The sequence below is a fragment of the Coccomyxa subellipsoidea genome, assembly GCF_000258705.1.
Source record: "Coccomyxa subellipsoidea C-169, whole genome shotgun sequence".
Classification (NCBI taxonomy): Eukaryota; Viridiplantae; Chlorophyta; class Trebouxiophyceae; family Coccomyxaceae; genus Coccomyxa; species Coccomyxa subellipsoidea.
Window position 1 is genome coordinate 972,601 of NW_005178032.1, and position 20,065 is coordinate 992,665.

At 52.4% G+C, this 20,065-nt stretch overlaps 4 protein-coding genes across 4 annotated transcripts; 2 read left to right on the forward strand and 2 right to left on the reverse strand.

The window, feature by feature from the left end:
* Positions 1-1,356: 1,356 nt before the first annotated feature.
* Positions 1,357-5,445, reverse strand: COCSUDRAFT_37169 (Lecithin:cholesterol acyltransferase; the record flags this gene model as incomplete). The annotated part of the gene is made up of 10 exons (XM_005646389.1): positions 1,357-1,522; positions 1,802-2,067; positions 2,462-2,615; positions 2,781-2,893; positions 3,467-3,660; positions 3,879-4,041; positions 4,348-4,461; positions 4,666-4,761; positions 4,923-5,052; positions 5,312-5,445. The coding sequence occupies 10 exons, from the start codon at positions 5,443-5,445 to the stop codon at positions 1,357-1,359; spliced, it is 1,530 nt and encodes a 509-aa protein (XP_005646446.1).
* Positions 5,446-6,671: 1,226 nt separating this feature from the next.
* COCSUDRAFT_29851 (ADK-domain-containing protein) lies at positions 6,672-8,585 on the forward strand (the record flags this gene model as incomplete). Its single annotated transcript, XM_005646390.1, has 5 exons — positions 6,672-6,972; positions 7,509-7,562; positions 7,695-7,841; positions 8,000-8,197; positions 8,427-8,585. Exons 1-5 carry the CDS (start codon positions 6,718-6,720, stop codon positions 8,583-8,585), a joined length of 813 nt encoding a protein of 270 aa, XP_005646447.1. The 5' UTR covers positions 6,672-6,717.
* A 1,296-nt stretch (positions 8,586-9,881) lies between these two features.
* Positions 9,882-15,880, forward strand: COCSUDRAFT_24487 (arginine decarboxylase). Its single transcript, XM_005646391.1, has 15 exons — positions 9,882-10,271; positions 10,476-10,594; positions 10,782-10,820; positions 10,999-11,202; positions 11,376-11,432; positions 11,721-11,945; positions 12,304-12,474; positions 12,804-12,929; positions 13,370-13,518; positions 13,859-14,046; positions 14,205-14,318; positions 14,497-14,630; positions 14,858-14,942; positions 15,078-15,190; positions 15,430-15,880. The coding sequence occupies exons 1-15, from the start codon at positions 9,953-9,955 to the stop codon at positions 15,565-15,567; spliced, it is 2,181 nt and encodes a 726-aa protein (XP_005646448.1). The 5' UTR covers positions 9,882-9,952; the 3' UTR covers positions 15,568-15,880.
* A 61-nt stretch (positions 15,881-15,941) lies between these two features.
* COCSUDRAFT_66731 (YVTN repeat-like/Quino protein amine dehydrogenase) lies at positions 15,942-19,710 on the reverse strand. Its single transcript, XM_005646392.1, has 10 exons — positions 19,563-19,710; positions 19,329-19,458; positions 19,075-19,227; positions 18,694-18,913; positions 18,399-18,517; positions 17,651-17,831; positions 17,220-17,362; positions 16,812-16,941; positions 16,573-16,671; positions 15,942-16,320 (listed from the first exon to the last, which is right to left on the reverse strand). The coding sequence occupies exons 1-10, from the start codon at positions 19,594-19,596 to the stop codon at positions 16,102-16,104; spliced, it is 1,428 nt and encodes a 475-aa protein (XP_005646449.1). The 5' UTR covers positions 19,597-19,710; the 3' UTR covers positions 15,942-16,101.
* Between the last annotated feature and the right edge of the window lie 355 nt (positions 19,711-20,065).

A 20,065-nucleotide genomic window follows, 5' to 3' on the forward strand; every position in this document is an offset into this window, starting at 1 on the left:
TGTCTAGGCTCCAGATTGTGATGACAGAAACAGGGCTCTATCCCTTTGCATGAAGCATGTCTTCCTCGGATCAACTCGGATAGTGTATTGTCACAAATGCGCTCATGTAGTATTGCCAGGAGGAGAGCTGTACAGCTGTGATTGCAACTTGTCTTGTGCCCTGCATCAGAGCACTTGTCTTGGGGATTTGCCCATGCTAAGTTTCTGCCGTAGCCTGTGGTGATTGACGATCGGAATTGATGTGCTCTGTCTGTGGAGAACCGCGGGGTCGGAGGCCCTCGATTTGGTGTTTTAGCTAGGTGCGAACACTGGTCTGATTCTCACTTATTTGTGTCTTGCAGTGGAAGAAAAAGCGTATGCGCCGGCTAAAGAGGAAACGTCGACGCCAGCGCTCAAAGTAGACTCTCGGCCCAAGGTGCTGATGGGTGGGCGGATTGGTGGAGGAGGAGCAATGAACAGGATGGGAGGTTGATGTGTCCTGTGAGTGGGAGAGTGAAGAGAGGATGATGCACAATAATGTGTACACTATGTGACTCCTGGATCTCAGATGCTGTAAACCAGATAGACATCAGGCCAAGTGTAGTCCTCGACTGACTTGCACCCGCCCCTGAGGCACTGTACATCCACAAGCGCCGCTAGCGCCAATGCATATGGCTGCTGTACCAATTTGGGCCATAACACGACAATTCCACAGTATTGAACGACCCTCAGAATCAACTGTGCTCACCCATGCAACAGTGTCAGCAGCAGGAGATGTCAAATTGCACCATGGTGGCGGCCTTACAAAGCTCCAACATCATGTTAGGTTAACATTGAATGATAGTGTCAGTACAGAGTTAATCCTTCAATATTAGTCTTTCCAGCATATGCAGGGCAGCCTGGCACAGACATGCTCTTTCCAGTCTCCAATATCAGTCATCAAGCCGTACCAGCAGGCAAATTTTGCACCTCCTGAACGCTGAATGCACTTCACAAGTACCGAGTGACACACCAAAGGATTCATCATGTCAAACCTTGATGAGATGTAAGATTGACCAGACGAGTCTAGGGAAGTCAAAGTCTCCATAAGCATATCAAGGGAATAATTTCATGCACATCTCGGCCCCACAGGTTGTTCCATAGGCTGCCAATTGTGGGCTAACCCAGGTGAAGCACTTCCACAGACTCACCATGGTGTCCTGCCCTTTTCCACTGAATCCAAAAAGCAGTTCTCTCGATCTCGATTCTTGCAAAACAGAAACATATAAACCCACCCCAGGGGGCGGCCTGACAAACGTACTCCTGAGCGCTCTGCTACAGCCTTCATTGATTCTTCCTCAGGTGTGCAACAGGCCGCCACCCAGAGCTGGTCAGCTATCAATCGCAGCCAACATCAAGCTTGATGTTGTCGGCAATGCGCTTCACATCTGAGATGATCTTGTCCTGCAGGTCGTCTCCATGGCCCGACGCAATGGTGAGGATGTCTTCCAGGACATCCATGTGGCCCAGGATGTCCACATGATCTGCAGATCGAGGCCCTCCCCTGCACACATTGAGCACAGCCCATTGGATTTCAGCGATACTGTACATTTAAGCAGCTGGGGAATCTGTCCCCACATATCCGTGTCGTGAGCATATTCTTCCATTGACCGATGGAGACGCCAGCAGCGAAATCATCGCTGGTAAGGGCCGCAGAAAGGCAAATACAACAACCAGACATGGAGCATCATGGTGTCAAAAACGGTGTATTCATTGCTGGGAGCATGGCAAAGGGGCTGAAGGGCGCTTGCTCATGCCATGCAACAGGTCAATGGGGTCGCACCGGAGGTCCTTGTAGGCGGCGACGGGTTCGTGGAGGTACTCGCGCGAAACGACGCGGATGCCGGCCGGGTTGAGCTGCTTTTCACGCCAGTGCTTGTGGCACATGACGCCGGTGCTGATGAGTGGCACAGTGCCGTCGCCGTCGCTCGTGCGCACTCCGTAGCTTATTGTCCCGCCATGGCGCTCCCCGCTGGCGTCCTTATCCATCTTCCAGCGCACCTCGTACTGCTGGTGCGTCTCGCTCTCCTCCTCTGACTTCCTCATCGCCTGCGCGGGGAGGGTAAAATTTTTTCATGATGGCTGCAGGTGCTGTGATGTCACAGGGACAGGTCCACGAGAAAGGTGGGAGTTGCGAGACAATGGGAGAATTATGACACAGGCTGATAAAAATCCCCCCCACAAGATCAACCCTGAAAGTCTTTGTGCATCATGCACCCACAAGCTCCCTGTTCAACAAGTACAATCGCGTGCTGCAGGAGCGCCTGTGGCTTGCAGATGACAGCAAGCACTGGAAACGACAAGGCACAAAGGGTTAGATGGCAAGGACAACTACATGCCACAGGAGCACCCGTGGCTGGCAGCAACAAGTTGGCAAGAGTGCAAGGGGCTGGATTGCAGGAACGAAAGAGTTGCTTTGAATGGGAAGCGGGGTGTTGCTGACCTTGTCAGACTCGAGGTTGAGGTAGTAGTAGGAGCGTTCAGTGGGCAGGCCGACACCGTACAGGCAGTAGATCTGCATGGAGGGCGCCTTGGGCAGTGGGCACTTGAGTGGGTTGTAGTAGTACTCCTCTGGGGATCCCTTTGATGCCTTGCAGCTGCGAGCGGATATCATTCCTTTCATAAAGTATTCAGTTACGCAAGAATGGTCATACCCCAGAAAAAAACAAAAGTGTTGAGCAAAAAGAATCGGAATTTTAGGCATGTTGACCACGCTGAGGTGTCATGAAAGGTATGGTCAAGCATGCATGCTGGAGTCCCACCTGCGTTCATCCGCATGCACAGCTCCCCACTTGACAACATGGTCGTGGAAGAGCGGGCCCCCGTTTTTCAGCAGAATCTTGACTGCCGAATCCACGTCGTGCTTCTTGACCACCTGCAGGACACCAGCAGCCACCACCTTTCTTGTCAGTACGGGCCACAGCACATGGGCAGGACACGTGGAACTGGACCAAGGTGAAAATGCACAAGCCATAAGAACCACACCAGGCGACAATACACAGGGGAAGAGCGAGGTGTGAGAGAAAAGCACCATCTCGATCTCTGTCTTGTTGCCCCGGTCAAAGATGCTGGAGACCCAGCCGTGCACAGTCTCTGCAAAGGACTTGTGCTCGTCCAACTTGTCATCTTCCTCGTCCGCCTGTTCAGGAATGAGAGTCTCTGTGATGAGCGGCCTGCACCACACCACACCACCAATCTGATCCCCTCTGATGACCTAAACACATCTTGCTCTACAGCAATGTGCACAGAGGTCCATGCTTCAGCGCCGTACAAAAAACACTGACATAGATATCAGCACTTCCCTCTGGCTGCCACCCTTCACAGCATGCAACAAATGCTTGGACTTTGATACTATTATAGTATATATGTAAGTATATATAAGTAAATATGTAAGTTTGACTCCAAATTAGTCGTAGATATCGAAAAAAACTGCCCACCCGAAGGAGACATTTTGCTTAGTCATCTCGAGTGTGTCATCTGGGGCCCAGGTGGTGTTGCCCCAGATATCTGGGCCACCGACAGGGAGCATGCCCATGGCAGACCCCCACGTCCTGAACAGCTTCACACGCTCGTTCCGCGGAACCAGATTGTCTGACAGGAACGCGCCGATCAAGCCAAGCTCCGCTGTGTCCCTTGTCTCGCCTGCACAGCAATGCCAATCACATTCATCATCCTTTTCACCTCAGCTTGCCATGCATGCAATCCAAAACTTCACGCCCAGGGTTACATGAAGGGCCGGCTGATCACAGCATGCAGCCAACCTGCATGAGTTTGCACTCTGGTCCTGGCAGGGCCATGCCTTACAAGGGTCCCTGTTGTCACAAGGGCTTCCTTAGGAGGAAAGGGAAGCCTGTGATCACCTGAGAGGAGGGATGTCATGGACTTTGCGACGCCCAGAACGGGCCCGGCAATGTTGACGTACGCGGCCACATGTTTCTCAACCCAGTCCGGGTCATCCTCACCGATCCACACCATGAAGTTGCGGAAAACATTGTCCCCCCAAGAATGGCTGGCCACCACTGCCTGCACCATGCATACATGATCATGACATGGCACGTTCCCTGTAATTTCAACAAGGAAGCAAAGCCTATTTGAGCATGACATGACACATTCCCTGTGATTCAGCAAGGTTATAAAGCCTGCACCATGCATACTTGATCATGACAAGACGCATTGCCAGTGATTCAGCAAGAAAGAAATGCTGCTTGGAACAAGTCTTTCCAAATGAGGCAATGGATCCATGAGAGCAAGCTGTAGGTTTCTAGGCATCCAGACAAAGCTGCGGCTAGAAGCATTGGGCTAAGGGGCCTAAAGCGCAAGTGGTCGCACCTTCTCGCCCTCAGTCTTGAGGGAAAGCTCGAGGCGCCACTTCAGGCGGGTGAAGTAATTGTCTCGCGCTTCCATGTTGGGCACTGACAGCCTCCAGTCATATGTCTCCCCGATCTGAGACACCAGAGAATACATGTTTGAGCCCCAAAGATCTACTATATACCAGAGAAGGCCCTGCGGTAAGAGTGATATTGCGATGCAGCATTGGCTGCAAACAAATGTCAGTGAAAGTGCAGCATGTAGCATGCACCCTACTGTCCTGACACTTGCCAATTGCCCTTTCAGAGGCCAAAATTTGCAGTATTGACGGGCACACACCAGGTTGTTTGTGTCATAGCCCATATCGGCGGCCGCCTCGATGAGCTTTGCCCACACGGCGTAGCCTGGGAAGAAGTAGTCCACACCCAGAAGGCCCTGCGCATCATTACCTTGTCTACCAGCCTGCCAGATGTTGAATTACATTACATCTTATAATTCAGTAAACAGACAAGCACAAAGGTTAAGGCAAGAACATTCCAATGACAGCCAGAAGAGGTGCAAGCAGTGCAGCACAGACAGCCCAACAGTGGCCCCACCTCTGAAGCGCGCAGGCGGACACCCTCGGGATCCAGCCCTGTTGTGTTGTCAAGGGCCATGTGCTCCAGCCAGCACGCCTTGTCACCCATGAAACTCTGCGTCATGGACAAGCTGCCCCAGATGCGCTGCCTGCACCCCAATCTCTTGTTTGAACAAAGAACGACTGGCCACAACATCATGTAACATCTACCTTTAAGATCTGCTCAAATCATCTACCTTTTCTTCTCCCTCACAATTCATAACAGATCAGATCAGATCATCTGAGACTACCTCTCAGATTCGTTTGCATGCTTCTGGGCAGCAATGCATGGACACTACGTGGAACAATATTCCTCTTTGAAGTTCTGAAGAAATCATAACAAGAGTGTAGGAGGGGGTGAATGTGCACCTGAAATAGCGTGCTGCGCAGGGCTTGCCAGACCAGAGCTCCAGGCCGCTGGTGACGAAGCCTGGCACGATGATGATGGGGTGCTTCGGCTTCCAGCCCTTCTTGGCCAGCTCCCGGCCCGGCCGAGGGGCCATCTCTGACTGGAACATGTCCGGCAACTCGATGCCGTGGCGCGCTGCAAACTCACTCAGGTTAAACTCCGGCATCTTCTGTATGAGGGGATCCAGGATTGGCTCCACTGCTACCCTGACCTGCTGCCGCCTCTGTGCGCTCACACAAGCCAGCGTCAGGCCATACCGACAATCTCCCTGTTGCAAAAAAATCCGCTGCAAGACATGGCTGGAACAGAGAACGTTTTGCTAAATGGACGAGAGATGCAGCACAGGGCGGTGTCTCACGTGGTACAGCGCCCATGCAACGGCTATAGTGCCCATGACGATTGCCCAGCGGCCTTTGGTGCCTCCCTTCTTCGCATGCTTGCCTTTGCCTGGCAGGCAAATAAGAATTCCGTGCTCAGTGTTGGGCGCAGAAGAAACCTCCTAAGCGTCTTCACCAAATGCAATATGGATACCAAGAATGCTGCACTGATGTACACCCAGGGCAAAGTGACTGTCTGTACTAGGCCCAGGCTCCTTCCGACCAAAAATGCGACAAAAAAAATGATCGTGGGAAGGGCGCCAAATCATCGATGTGCTGTTGACAAGAAATTGCACTGATCCTCACATTTGCAAGGGATCTCACCTTTCGCATGCGCCTTGCTGTCTGTGCTGCCCTGCACATTGCCCAAGAAATGACTCTGTTTATCAGGAAGTAGATGCAGCAGTATCAATCTGATTGAGTATCCTCACATTGGAATGGACAGGGGGCTTCAGTTGCTCAAGGCTGTTCAAATAGACACTCCTAACTCCTGGTGTACTGCGAGGGCATTGCATCTTGGCATACGGGAGGTTTCGAGCGCTTGGGCCTGACCTTTTTCTGGCTGGCATCATCTGTGCTCTTGCCATCTGATTCCTTCTCAACCCCTTTCCTTCTGTTCATCAGTGTGAGTTTGGGCTCCAATCCTCGGCCGTTCAGCTACCTAGAAGGTGGTGCGCTTTCTTGGTGGTGAGCCGCAGAGAGAGAGCGCTTTTGCCCAGATGCAGAAACTATGATACTCGCTGTACCAGCACGAAATGTTGCAGCCTTCCAATCCCTCTATGTTTGCAAGCACGCCCACTGTCCAGGACAGCCATTCACTGCAGATCGAAACAGAGCAAAAGGTCAAATCCCTTTCAGATATCTAGAACCCTTTATATTATTAGGTAATGAAGCAGGGCGTGTCAATTTCAGCGCGGGCCTGCTCAACGCAGAAAGCGCTGCTCTCGATTCAGTTTTCCGTGCAATTTGTGATCGGAGTCAGATCAAAGATGTTGCAAAGGGCCAAAGTCATCGCCCAAGTGGCGCAGCATGCGGGTATCAAGCCTGACATCCTGCAGGAAGCCTTGAAACCGACCGTGACGGCGATTCAGAGAAGTGTACCAAGCTGGGTGTTCCTTGGCCCGCCCGGCGTTGGGAAGGGGACATACGCCAGCCGTGTCGCAGACGCTCTCGGCATTGCACACATCTCAGCCGGAGACCTAGTCCGGACAGTAATGAAGGAGCAGACAGAGCTGGGTCGGAAGGTGCGCTGGGAATATACACCTATTTGAGAACCACCTGCCAGGTTGTGGGCTGGACTGTGTGGCCTGTGGCGGCAGTGTTCCATCGCTTTAAGGCTGCATTGCAAGATGGAAGTGTGCGAGATGTGCTGTATTTGGCAAAGGCTGTCACGCAGTCCTTTTGTAACGTTGGCGAGTGACAATCTTCTAAGTATCACCTGGAATTCTTCTTGGGAGCATTCAGCCCCCTTTTGCAGGCTATTTAAGTTTATTTTGGAAATTTCATCTGTTGATTATTTGTGCTAGTGGTGCACTTGAGTCGCCATAGCTGTCAGAATCCCTCAAGAGTGGTAATCTTGTTCGTAATCTTGGTTTTGTGGGGGGGTGGTCTTCGTGAGTGCGTTAGAAGCTGCCGACACTGCCTACATTTCAAGATTTTTTTTTACACTTGGCGCCATAGATTCTTTCTGGCGTGCTATGTTCAGAAGGTCTGTGGTGCTGGTGGGGCTCTTGGTCTGAGCCAGAGCTGGTGGCCTGATCATACTTCGTGTTTGGCACAGGTGGCAACAGTAGTGAACGAAGGGAACCTGCTTCCCGACTCGTATGTTCTCCAGGTGCGCCCTCCTACCTGTCTCACAGTTGTGATGCGAAGGGGTTCAAACTTCCCAAAATCAACACTTCACAGTGTGCATGATTGCATAAATCCCAACACTATATTGCTGAAGGATTTGCCTGTGTTTGTGCAGTTGTTGCAGAAGCGATTGCAAGAGGGCGCCAGGAGAGGGGAGGAGGGCGTCTTGTTAGATGGCTTCCCTCGCACCCGGGCCCAGGCAGAGTCGCTGCTGACCTTCTCAGATGTGCAGCTGGCGCTCAATCTGTCCCTCAGAGAAGATGTGAGCGCCCTTCTACTGTTATGTGCAACACCCTTGTCTGTGCATGCGAGTGTCTGCCTGTTCTTGGGCATGCATCATGACTGCCTTGCTATGAGAGGCTCGTCTGCAAGCACACCCCACAGGGCAGCAGTTGTTGAGGAAGCGCACATGCACTGCAGGTGCTTATAGCCAAGTGTTTGGCGCGGCGGAATTGCAAAGAGTGCGGCAAGAACTTCAATGTTGCAGACATTGACTTGCCGGCGTCCCCGACTGCCCCAGCCATAAAGATGCCACCCCTCATGCCCCCATCCGGCTGCATGGCCTACTTGGAACGCCGTTCTGACGACAACTTCACCACAGTGAAGCGACGGTTAGAGGTGCTCACCGGATGTCCACCTGAGCGTGCGCATAACATTTAGAAATTGACTCTGTTGGGAGAGTGTCGTGGCGTCAAAATTATGCTAAATACACATTAATGGGCTACTGACATGAGCCATGCAGGGACAAGAAATTGTGTGATTGTGTTAGTTGTGTGTCACTGCCGCATCATAGTGCATGGCATGGGGCAGAATGTGGCGTTGACATGTGTTTGCGATTGCTTTGCAGGTGTACCATTCAGAGGCAAAGCCAGTGGAGGAGGTATTCAGGCAAGCGGGTGTGCTCAAGGATTTCCACATCACTGGCGGCATCTCTGAGACCTTTCCCAGGCTGCTGGCAGCCCTTCAAGCGCGCGGCTCCATCACAGAAGAGAAGCAGGCTGCATAGGGTGACAGCACAGCGAGCCTAGTGGCTTTGAGGAGACTGTGTTTCCCAGCCAGTAGGAGGTAGAGGCACGGATTGGGCTGAAGGGGGATTCGAGCATTTGCTAGGAGGCGAGAGTTGCTGTGGATGCTACCTCCAGGGCAGAGTGGCCACCTCGCAATCTAGGAAGTAAGGCAGTCAGGCTCAGGTCCTCTGTCGGCAATATTCCTCCATCATTCTTTGCACCACCCAGCAGCTCCAAACAGTGGTGGGGTGCACTTGCGAGCAATTGCCGCAGGAGGATTGCTAATTGGAACCTTTCTGGCCAGAACTCCTTGGAACACAACTCGCATGGTTTCCTGTCTGCTCCTGCTGTTTAATCAGATGATTCTGTGGTGGCCAGAAGTACCAGAAACTGAGCCTGCAGCGGATTGTATTGCATTAGATAGGATGCATTTTTTGTCACAGAGATGCCCCCTCGAGTCAGGGTGCGTTGGGAAGTGCCTGAAAATTAGCAGCACACCGCAACTTATTAGAAATCATTCTTTCGCAGCGCAGATTTGCTGCTTTGGCACCCAGGTGTGTCCATAAGGTGATTTGCTGTCTACCGACCATAGGTGGAGCGTAGACAGATGCTGTAGCTCATATTACTTTTCTCCAGATTGGTGTGCAGATGTGAAGGTTTTGCACCATCATGGCAGCAATGATTGCAGCAGCAGATCAACGCCTCCTCTGCAATGAATACATGGAGCAATAAGGAGGTCTGCAGGTGCCTGCTTGATATCCTATGAGATGATCATCAGGATTGATTGGAGGCAGCTGTCAAAGAGTTCTTCATTGCGATGCGCCTTGTGCAACTTACATAAATGTTTTTGTAAACATCATGATGAGGAGTACTTTAATGCTCAAACTCTCGGCCCTACCCAGTTCAAGGGTGCATCCAAATCAATCATGATGGCAATGGCATTGGTGGCATGCATGTTAATAGATCATCAATGCGCATGCTGCAGCTGTTGCCGCAGCGGCTGATGTCCAGCTGGCACTTGATGACTCAGTCATGACTTCGGAAGTCATGAGTGCCGGTGTCGGTGACTGCTGTGGCACAAGTGCATGTCCACAGGCAGGCCGGGCATCGCAGAGCTGTGTAAAAGTTAGTACCAACAGGTCTTACAAGATTGCATCCATTCCTTTCGTTGCACCAAACGCTACATGTTCTTGCTGCTGGAGATGTGGGTATTTTCGGGCTGCCCGATTTGGGCAGCTCCGGGTTTGAGCTGTAAGTTCCATGGTGCTGCTATTCTCGATCAGAAAATTGAGCTGCCGCATGATAAGGTGTTACAGAGGCCTTCGCCACTCTTAGTGGTGCCTTCTGAGTGGCAAGGCTGCTGGCGATGGCCATGGTGATGCTGGAAAAGGCAAGGGACTGGAACACTTTGGGCGGCTCTTCGACTTATTCTTGGCAGGACTTGCCGTGCTTCAAGCAGGTGAAGGCCGAGGTATACGGGCAGGTTTCTAAGGAGGTGTCACCGATTGGCGACTTCAGCTTGAAGTCCGCAGTGGCATCCTCGAATCCTCCTGAACTGACTCCGTCGGTAGCTTCCTTCCGTTGGTCCCCGAAGGATTCCAGGAAGTTGTATGCCGTGGACGGCTGGGGAGCTCCATACTTTGCCGTCAGCGATCAGGGCCATCTCTGCGTGAAACCCGAAGGAGGTAGGCCTCGCCTCCCTTCATTGTTTTGCTGGTGTCGGTCTTGGGTTCCCAAAAAGCGGCAGTGACTAATTATTCTGTGCACCTTGCAAAGGTATTCAAAAGCGTGCATACGAGTAAACCTCCCAGGATCGTCCTGGTGTTCGCCTGTGGGCAGCTTCCTGGATGGCAAAGCACCCACACGTTAATGGGAATGTGAATGTGCAGATGGCGGCCCCGTGATCGATCTATTCACTCTGGCCTCCACTCTGAAGGATGAGGGCTTGGAGATGCCGCTGCTCTTCAGATTCCCTGACATAGTAAACCACCGGCTTCACCTTCTCCAGGTCAGCATTTATCACCAGCTTTCTGAGGCTGTCTATCCTACAGTAGCAGCAGGGTAGGAGCTGTCTTCGATGTCTGAGTTGATTGTATTCGAAGTCGTCTGTCTAGTGGTTTCCTTGCCTCCGGCTTATCTTCTGTCACTGCACCAAACCTGTACCCTTCACACTGAAAAAATCTCTTGCCATGCAGGGTTGCTTTGACAAGGCCGTGGCGCGCTACGAGTATCAGGTAGGCAATTGTTGCTCTGCCATTTGCACCTCCTACCCCCATCACAAGCAAATTGTCACTGGGAACTTCTGCATACCAAGGCTGCATGACAGGTGGACATTACTGGGAGGTTGAAAGGCTCCACCACAATTTCACATTGTGGCTAATTTTCTGAGCAGGATATTGTGGCTGTCTGCAGGGCTCTTACAGGGGCGTGTTCCCAGTGAAGTGCAACCATGACCGCGAGCTGATCAGCACCATCCTGGACTGCGGCGCCAAGTTTGGCTGGGGCCTGGAGGTCGGCTCCAAGCCGGAGCTGCTCATGGCCATGTCTCTGCTGGGGCAGGCCCCCGGCTCGCTGCTCATCTGCAATGGCTACAAGGACCAAGACTATATCGAGCTGGTGAGAGCAATTTCCTCTCACCTGCTCTTCCCCACTGGCTGAGATTGCTGGAAATAAAGTTCATTGGCTGAGCCGCAGTAAATCTATGTGCAGCAGGAGGCTTTCTGAAACATCCGAAATGGCCTTGCAGGGCTCGGGTGTGCAGAGATTGATGTTCGGGGTGCATGTGACAGGTGGTGCAATGCTGGCGGCTGGGTATTGAGGCCGTTGTCGTCCTGGAACAGTTCAAGGTGCTTCTCCCACCCGCCTGCCATCACAGCCTGTTTCCACATACCATGGCTCAAAGCATCTGCAGTTTACACTTGCCGGGATACCCTGTCTGCAAGCAACACGCAGCGAGCTGCCTGGGGGGTATGGTCCAGTGCGTTTGCAGCCTCGGATGCTTCTCTTTTAAGTAGCCAATATTCAGATAATCGATTCGCCATGCACGCAAATTGCCATTCGTGAAGTTACTAATGCGTTTCTGTGAAATTTATGGGATTACAAATGGCATGTCTGAGGGATGTCTGATGCGGCAGGAGCTGGGGGTGTTGCTGCGAGTGGCGCAACGGATGGGGGTGCGTCCGGTGTTAGGCGTTCGCGCAAAGCTGTCCACGCGCCACGAGGGCCACTGGGGGTCCACCTCGGGCGAGAAGGCCAAGTTCGGGCTGCGGCCGCGCGAGATCGTGGCCGTCGTGCGCCAGCTTGCCGCCCTCGGCATGACCGACTGCCTGCAGCTCCTGCACTTCCACATCGGCTCCCAGGTGTGCTGCATTTCTTGCGTCCTTACAAACTCCATTTGCATTCCTTCAAGCTGGCAATCTTCACTGCTGCCCTGCCGAGCGTACTCTGCCCCACAATCCTGTGATTTCTTTTTCTCTTGGCCCAGCTGCCATGTCTTGCAATTCAAAAAGCCCTGGGCAAGACATAGTCCTCCATGGCGTCATTTATACGAGGCTCGGTGAATCTGCGTCTGCCAAGAGCAAATTGTGTATGGAGTCATGAGGTATGACTGAGTGCTGGAATCTTTTGCCTAAGGCTAAGGCAAGATCCTTTTCAAAAGCCACTGATTGTCAAAAGAGGGGAATCAGCGTTTGACGGATGGGCTTGGGTGTTTTGCAGATCACGAACATCCGGGTGGTGAAGGAGGCGATGAGTGAGGCGGCGTACCTGTACGCGGAGCTGGTGGACATGGGCGCTGGCATGCGTGTCATCGACTGCGGCGGCGGCCTCGGCATCGACTACGACGGCTCCAACACGGACGCCCCCGCCTCCCTCTCCTACACCATGCAGGTCCGCCCTGGGTTTCAGCAATCCAGCTGCACATAATGAAACTAGTGAGCTTAATCTGATTCGGTTGAATCCAACTTTGGCAGAAGACTCTTGTGCCACAGCCGCAACCTGCAGCAGCCATCGCTTGAATATTCCGCTTGCTGGGGTGATGGGCAAATTTTGGTGCTGTCGAGAAGGGGTAGTCTTGTGCCATCGATCCTTAAGAGGGTCAAACACCCTCGCACTTGCCATTCCAGGCGTGTCTGGGTTATGTGAGGACACACAGGAAATTGAGCATGCTGTGTGGTAGGAAGCACTGTCGCTGATGCTGTGCATGTTGCCGTGCGCAGAACTATGCGAATGACGTGGTGTGCTCTCTGCGCGACGTGTGCTTGGAGCGGGGCATCCCCATGCCCACCATCGTGTCCGAGTCCGGCCGCGCGCTCGCCAGCCACCACGCCGTCATGGTCTTTGATGTTGTTGCACGGTCAGCCCTTCCCTAACAGATCCATACTGAGTGCCTATTAGACCGAGCCAGGCCTCTTTTCGCATGCCTGATATGTGTTACGCAACAGGATGCCCCACCTCGCGGCCAAAGTGGCCTTAGGGTCCAGTGGATCTAATCCTTGTGTCACATCTGTTCATCCGCACCTCCCTGACACAAGCCTGTATCAAGAGAGATGTTGTAAAGCTCAGCTGTGCTCGTGGGTAACATTAGCTTTCTCTGGGGTACTTGCATTGGCCAGCGCTCCACAGCTCGGAGTTTTCCACATCTACAAACAAGGGACGTTCGAAACTGGGACAGCTTGAAATTGAAATTCACATTTTATTTTGTGTGTCGGACAGGCCGCCGACAGCTGCGGAGATGGAGCCACACAGCCCTGAGGAGGTGGTGGCCGCGGCGCTCAAGCCGGAGGCGGCAGCGGCCGGGGCGCAGCCGGGGCGGCCGGCGCGCGCTGTCGGCAAAGGGCGCTTCCTGCTGTGCTCCTTCCGCGAGGTGCTGGACGGCCTGGAGGCCACCGCCTGCTCCCTGCGCGAGGCCTACTCCGACGCCGTCTACTTCAAGTGCGCAGCTTCCGCTGCATTTCCTGCCCTGTCCTGTATCTCAAATGACGCATGGAGGTGGAGGCCTGTACAGTGGCATCATCAGCATACCTGTAGTCAGCATGCCAGAATTACAACCGCCATACTTCCTGTTGGTGTCCTGCCACTGTGTGTCCTCTTTTTCCATGTCCGCACACGGAGGCCACTCGGCTGGGCCTGTGAGGATTGCTGGAGTTTCGCTAAATTGATAATTACACCATTTGAAAATATTAGTGAAGGAAGGGTTGCGACAGTCAAGGTTCTCAGTCAACTGCAAACAATAGTATGAAAACAAATTTGAGAGCAAAAAAAATTACAACAGGGAGGAGGCACTGCGCGCGTTCAAGCTGGGAGTGCTGAGCTTGGAGGAGCGTGCAGCGGTGGACCTGCTGTTTGACGCCACCTGCAACCGCATCCTGCTCCTGGCAGCTGCCGCAAAGCTGCCCCTTCCGGAGGCCCTGCAGCCCTCTACCCGGCCTCATTCGGCCACCTACCATGTCAATCTTTCAAGTAAGTTCCCCGTCTCAACCTCCCCCTTCTTGCCTCCTCCCGGAGTGTCCTTGGTGTCTCCTGCCTGTCATCGATGGGTTTAGAGTCGCTCAATCTTCAATCCTGACATTAATGTGAAGGAGAGGCAAGCATTTATTGTAAATGGTGTGCCTGTGCAGTTTTTCGCTCGGCCCCGGACACGTGGGCCATAGAGCAGGTGTTCCCCATTCTTCCCATCCATCGTCTGGATGAAGAGCCCACCGTGGCTGCCACCCTCGCTGACTTGACCTGTGGTGAGTCCCTCCTACATTTGTGCAAAATTTTAATCTTATATTGGAATCTTTCCACATGAGCATTGGTGCCGGGCATGCAATTTCAGGACGTGGGGTCTCATAGATCAGGAGGATACATGACAGCACACGCAGGTTGCAAGAGATGGGTCTGACATGTGGGGTGGGTGTTATGTGTCAGACTCGGACGGCAAGATAGACCGCTTCATCTCCCCTGTGGGGGGGAGTGAGGCCGCGCCCGTGCTGCCTCTGCATGAGCTGCGCAGTGGCGAATCCTACCTGCTTGCCATGTTCCTGACCGGCGTCTACCAAGAGGTGGGCACTTTTGCAAGCACCCAGATCTGATGTGGGGCCTCTGCTGACATCAGCACACCACCTGTGCCACCTTGCTTGTGTTCCTGTAGTTTGACAGCTGAGAACGGTACTGCTTTTGGTGCAGTGATACTGCCATGTTGAGCACAAGGAGGTTCTCGGTCCATGAGAGCCACAATCTGGGCATGCTGTGCGACTGGGGGAGACTGATGGGTTTTGATGCATTGCAGGTGATGGGATCGGCTCACAACATGTTTGGCAGCACCCACTGCGTTGTTGTGCGCGCCGCAGAGTGCTGCGTGCCCCCTATGCCTGGTGAGAAGCCTTCTCTTCCTCATCGCTATGCTGGTATCTCCTGCACTGTTTGTGGGGGTTTGTCCTGTGCAACTGCAAAGCAATGCAGCCCCCCATTGGCGTGACTCTGATCCAATACATCTCGGATTGCCGCAGATGACACTCTGATACATGATGGCGAGGGGAAGATACTGGGCAACGGATTTGTCGTGGACCACGTTCTGCGCGGAGAGACAATGGCAGACGTCCTCACACGTTGTCAGCACTCGGTCAGTCTCCCCTTTTCCCTCTCCAATTGTTCCACTGCTCTGGCTACATGGTTCCCTGTGAGGTGCTTGTTGCAGTGCTGTGGCTCTTGGGTCTTGTGCTTGCGGTAGTGCACAGTGTAGGAACTTCTAGAAGGAGCAATCAGAAGGATCTTGCATGATGCATGATAGCAATCGCAACATGATTTCATTAGTGTTGAAAATTGTGCAGGAAATTGATTCTTTCGGTGTATATTGTGCAGGGTTCCGATATGCTGCTGGCGATGCGCGCTGCAGCGAGTGCGGCGGTTCTGGAGGGACGCATGTCTTCAGAGGCTGCAGAGGCTCTGGTGCAGACCTTCACGCGCCAGATGCACTCCTACACCTACCTCAGCCTCTAAGCAGCAGCTGCTGGAGTTTCATCTCCCAGTAGTTCTGCAAATATATTGATTAGTGTTCTGTGTTGAGCATTTATTATTTAGATAGTGTAGGTAGCTGTGGATTATATGCACTGCAGTTGAATTATTCTGATCTCGTTTGCTAACAGCGAGTGAGAAGTCAGCATTTATTACGGTATAATTCCCCATGAACTAGTTGTCAGGTAGGGGCTTCCTTGGTGCTAGAATTCTGAGATGGAACTGTGCGCTTTTGTCAACAGAAGATGATCATTGCTATGCCATCATTGGCAATTTAAAAAAAATTAATTTCACTTTCATAAATGTTTTCGAAGAGAGAAATGTGTCTGGTGACTGTTATAATCTCTTAAGGATACGGAATTTGGGATTGTTTACAATGCGGCATTACAAGAACTTGCTCTCAAACCTGCAATTGGTGATGTCAACACCATGTGATGCATGTATTTATTCATCATGTTTTTTGCTCTCTACTACACACCAGTCTGCTCCTGCTGACTGTCATTCGTGATAATTATGTTTTCAATAAATGCTGGCTGCAGCAGCTGTGCTGGCAGCCTTTATGTCCCGCCGGTTGCGTTTGCGGAAGTCTGTCTCTGCCTCTGTGTACACGCGCTTCCTCAGCTGCGGATTCACTTGCCCCAGGGCTCCCGTCTGAGCTGCCTGCCCACCATTTGCTACCGTCCTGAGCGCAGCACGCAGCGCATCTGGCACAACGTCCTCTGCTGCGCTCTCAAACTCCTGCCAGCATCAATACTCGGCACCCATTATAATCTTATGACTCATCATCAAGCTTACGCCACTGCTGCACTTTCAATGGGCTGGTGCTTAGCAAATAAAAGCTGCCCTTTTAAGTTGCATTCGTATATCTTCAAGAGCGCCCTGCACGCCTTCTGTGGGCTCAAGTGTGGAGAGAAAAGGTGCAGCACAACAAGTGCAACGCAGTCTAGCAGCAGCATGCACGTGTGATGGGTGTTTGCTGCAGGCTCTCACCGTTCCTGCGTCGTTTAGAGCAGCCACGCCCACTTTCAGCGCGCCACTTTCCTCCAAGCGAGGCCTCCCGACCGCCCAGATCCGTCCCCCCCGATCAAACTGCGCACAGCCAGCAATCATGACTCTTGTAATTGTACACCTGAACATTCCAAATATAGAAAACATGCTGGCCCAAGAAGGGCTTGCATGGAATTGGATGGGCAATTGGGAATTGTCAAGGGCGAGCACGGAAAATTCACCTGCACGGAATTGGGAAGGGCCAAGTCGTGCATGGCTAGGCGTTGACAGATGGACAGCTTCCGGGCGGCTGCGTCAACCTCCAGTATGGTCACCTCATCCTGACCCTCCACGAGCGTTGCCAGGTGGCGCCTGCATGCCCAAGATCATTTTAGCCATATCGACAGAAAACTTCATTCCCAGCTTGTGAGTGCCAGATGCTGTGCCGAGCAAACCAAAAATAGTACAAAAGGAACAATGGCCAGATTTGTGCAACCATGAGTTCATTGTCTAGTGAGAACTCTCTTCATAATGAGACCTTGTCTTTCAATCTGTCAAGCCCTCGTGCCGTTTTGACGGTGGACTTTGATGCGCTAGATTTAAATCCAGCGATGGTTCAGGATCATAACAAGGGCCAGTGACGTGCTTACCCGCTGGGAGAGGCAGCCAGGGCAAGCGTGGCAGCTGTGGCTGGCTCAGCAGCATGCTCTCGGAGCGCAGCGTTCTCTTCGCCGTTGTCTTCATCGTCGCTCTCATAGCCGCTGCCGCTGGCCGGCACATCACCCAGCTCCATCTGCACGCGCATCGAGGGAAATTCAAACAACTGCCACCTGCACAGACTTTCTGCGCAGACCTTCTGCATTGACCTTTCGTGTGGGTGAGTCCCCACGAATCTCTGGCCTACATATTCCCTGCATGCAGTGACAAGATTGGAAGCCTAACGCCATCGTCAATGGGTGCAGAGGCAGATGCTGGGTTCCTTGGCGGCTGCCTAATTGCTGTACAGCAAGCTGCCTCAAAGGCAACGCCTTACACGAAACAGCTAGACTAAGGGTGTAATGTAACAGGTCATGTTTGGCACCTCGGCCGCGCTGGAAGGTGCGCTGTCCAGGTTCAGTGCGCCAGCTTCCTCTGCAGCCACTTCTGGTGTGCCTGCTTCTTCAGCAGTGTCTGCTTGCTCTGTGCTGGCGGCCACAACATTTCCAGGGGGCACTGGCACGTGGCAGGTGTCCAGCAGCTGCCCTGACACATGGTCCCACAGCCTGAAGCAGCACAGTAGGCGATGACAGGCGGCACCAGGGTCTGCCACGTTTCCACCACCAGAACAGGTGCAAAATTTACCAAGTCTCTACATCCTCGAACAGCAACTTGACCCATGTACACCAGGTAAGCGCTGGACGTTTACAGTGATGTCATGAGCAACTGCACTGGTAAGCTTTACAGACAATGCAGGAGCTTGGAAAAACGCTGCAGAAGTTTGGCGCAGACTTGTCACCAGATTGAGAAGGTTTGTGGGGATGCAAACGCTTTGGCACTCACCATCGATCAAATATAACAATCAGGAATTCGGGCTCTCTGATGGTGTTAAGCAGGTGATGCACAAAGCAAACTTTCCCCCACACTGATGACAAGGGCTACAGGCCAAATACCGTCAAGTCACTGGACACCAGGTTGCTATATGCTGCAGTGAGCATCTAACGGGTTTATGGGTGGTACATCTGCAGAGGTCGTCTTGCAGGGATGACCTTGCCCCACACTGCTGAAGCTTCAGTAAAGCTCAAAGTCTGCCAAAAATATTCTAAGGCGACAAACAGACAAAGCTCAAATACCTTACTGTGCCATCTCCACTGGCAGAGGCAAGAAGTGTCGCTTCTGGTGTTGCCACAAATGCGCAGGCCGTGACAAATGAAGTGTGGCCCAGGCAGTAGCTCTGGATCTCATGCGCCCCCTGCCATTGACATGCATCCTTATCATTACGGTCAAGGCTTACAACCCACACATCCACTTATTCTTACCGAATGGGGCCTAGTAAATGCACGAAGGATGTCGCAGGCCTCATCGAAATATCCCCCAAGAAATTCAAGGAGGTCACACCTGGAGGGGTTGCCTAGGCAGCAAGCTGACCCTGGTCTTGCTGTCCCTGTCCGTGCTGACCACAAACTTGCCGTCCGGCGAGGCTGCCAGGTCTGTGATGATGCTGCAGAAATGACCCAGCAAAGGCTTTGGCCCTGCTGTTGCATCAGCAGCCGTCGCTGCAACATGGACATCCCCAAACTTGTCCGCAAAGAATGCAAAGCTGCCATCCGCTGAGAAGGCTGCCGCACTGACTTTCTTGGGTACAACCCTGTCCAACACAAAGGCAGTTCTCAGTACTCTGAAGAGCTTTACAGATGAAAGATCCAATGACATCAAAGATTTTATTGAAATAGGGGCAACCAGCGTCTGCAGAGTGTGTAACGAACTGTTTACAAAGGCACAACAGAGTACTGGCTTTGCTGGACATACCATTTATGCAATAATTGCCTGCTGTCCAGCTGCCACACGCGTACGGTCTTGTCATCCCCTCCAGTCAGGAGCAAGTTGCCGGTGGGATCGAAAGCAACTGCTCTGATGGGTGCACCAAATGTGGAGTCCTCCAGCTCGATCAGAGAAGCATTGCTGCAAGCAGCAATACACAGGGTCACGGTAAAGTAATTTGGAAGAGGAATCGGTCGGTTGGTATGCGTCATCGGGCCTTTAAAATTGAGGAGGGCAGCCACCTGCAGTCAAGCAGCCACAGCTCTTTGTCGTGCGCAACAGCCACGCAAGGACCATTTGGCTGCGTAGCAAGCACTACAACTGGTGCATGAGCAGCATCGTTTGCCTCCTCTCCAGCTGCAGAATCACCACCTGTGATCACGAGATCTGAGCTTGCTAAAATTGGACTACTGGATGGCTGCTACAGTTCACACGTTAAACATGGTAGAATTTAAATTTCTGTTGACCAAGATTACCTTTTTGACGTTGTTTATTCCTTTTCTTTCCCATTCTGACACACCTTCACTTCAATTTTTGCAAGACATTGAGCGATCCTTTCACCAGAATAAGCAGTCAATTCAGATGCTTAGACGACGTGCACTGTATCAATCCGACGTTAAATACATCGATGTCAACATTGCAGTGATTGCGAAAAGCAAACTTCAACTGCAGGCTGTCCTAATCTGGCTTTCGAGCAGGTCGTCAGCATGCATGCCTGGACTCAGCGAAGGAGTTTCAAGCATGCCTGTATGCATTAGCGCCACATTTGCTTGCCCTGCATGCATGCAACTATTTTTTTCGGAATGTCCGGGCAGGGCTCCAAAACTAGCGTGGATTACAATTCCGGGCCCCCCGCAGCGGCGCCTGGCAGTGGCGGCTGCTGACTCGAGCACCCGGATAATTGATCAATATGAGTATTAAAGTTTATGCAGATCTTATATATAAATCTATATAGATCTAGCAGTGCAGAAGCTGAAAG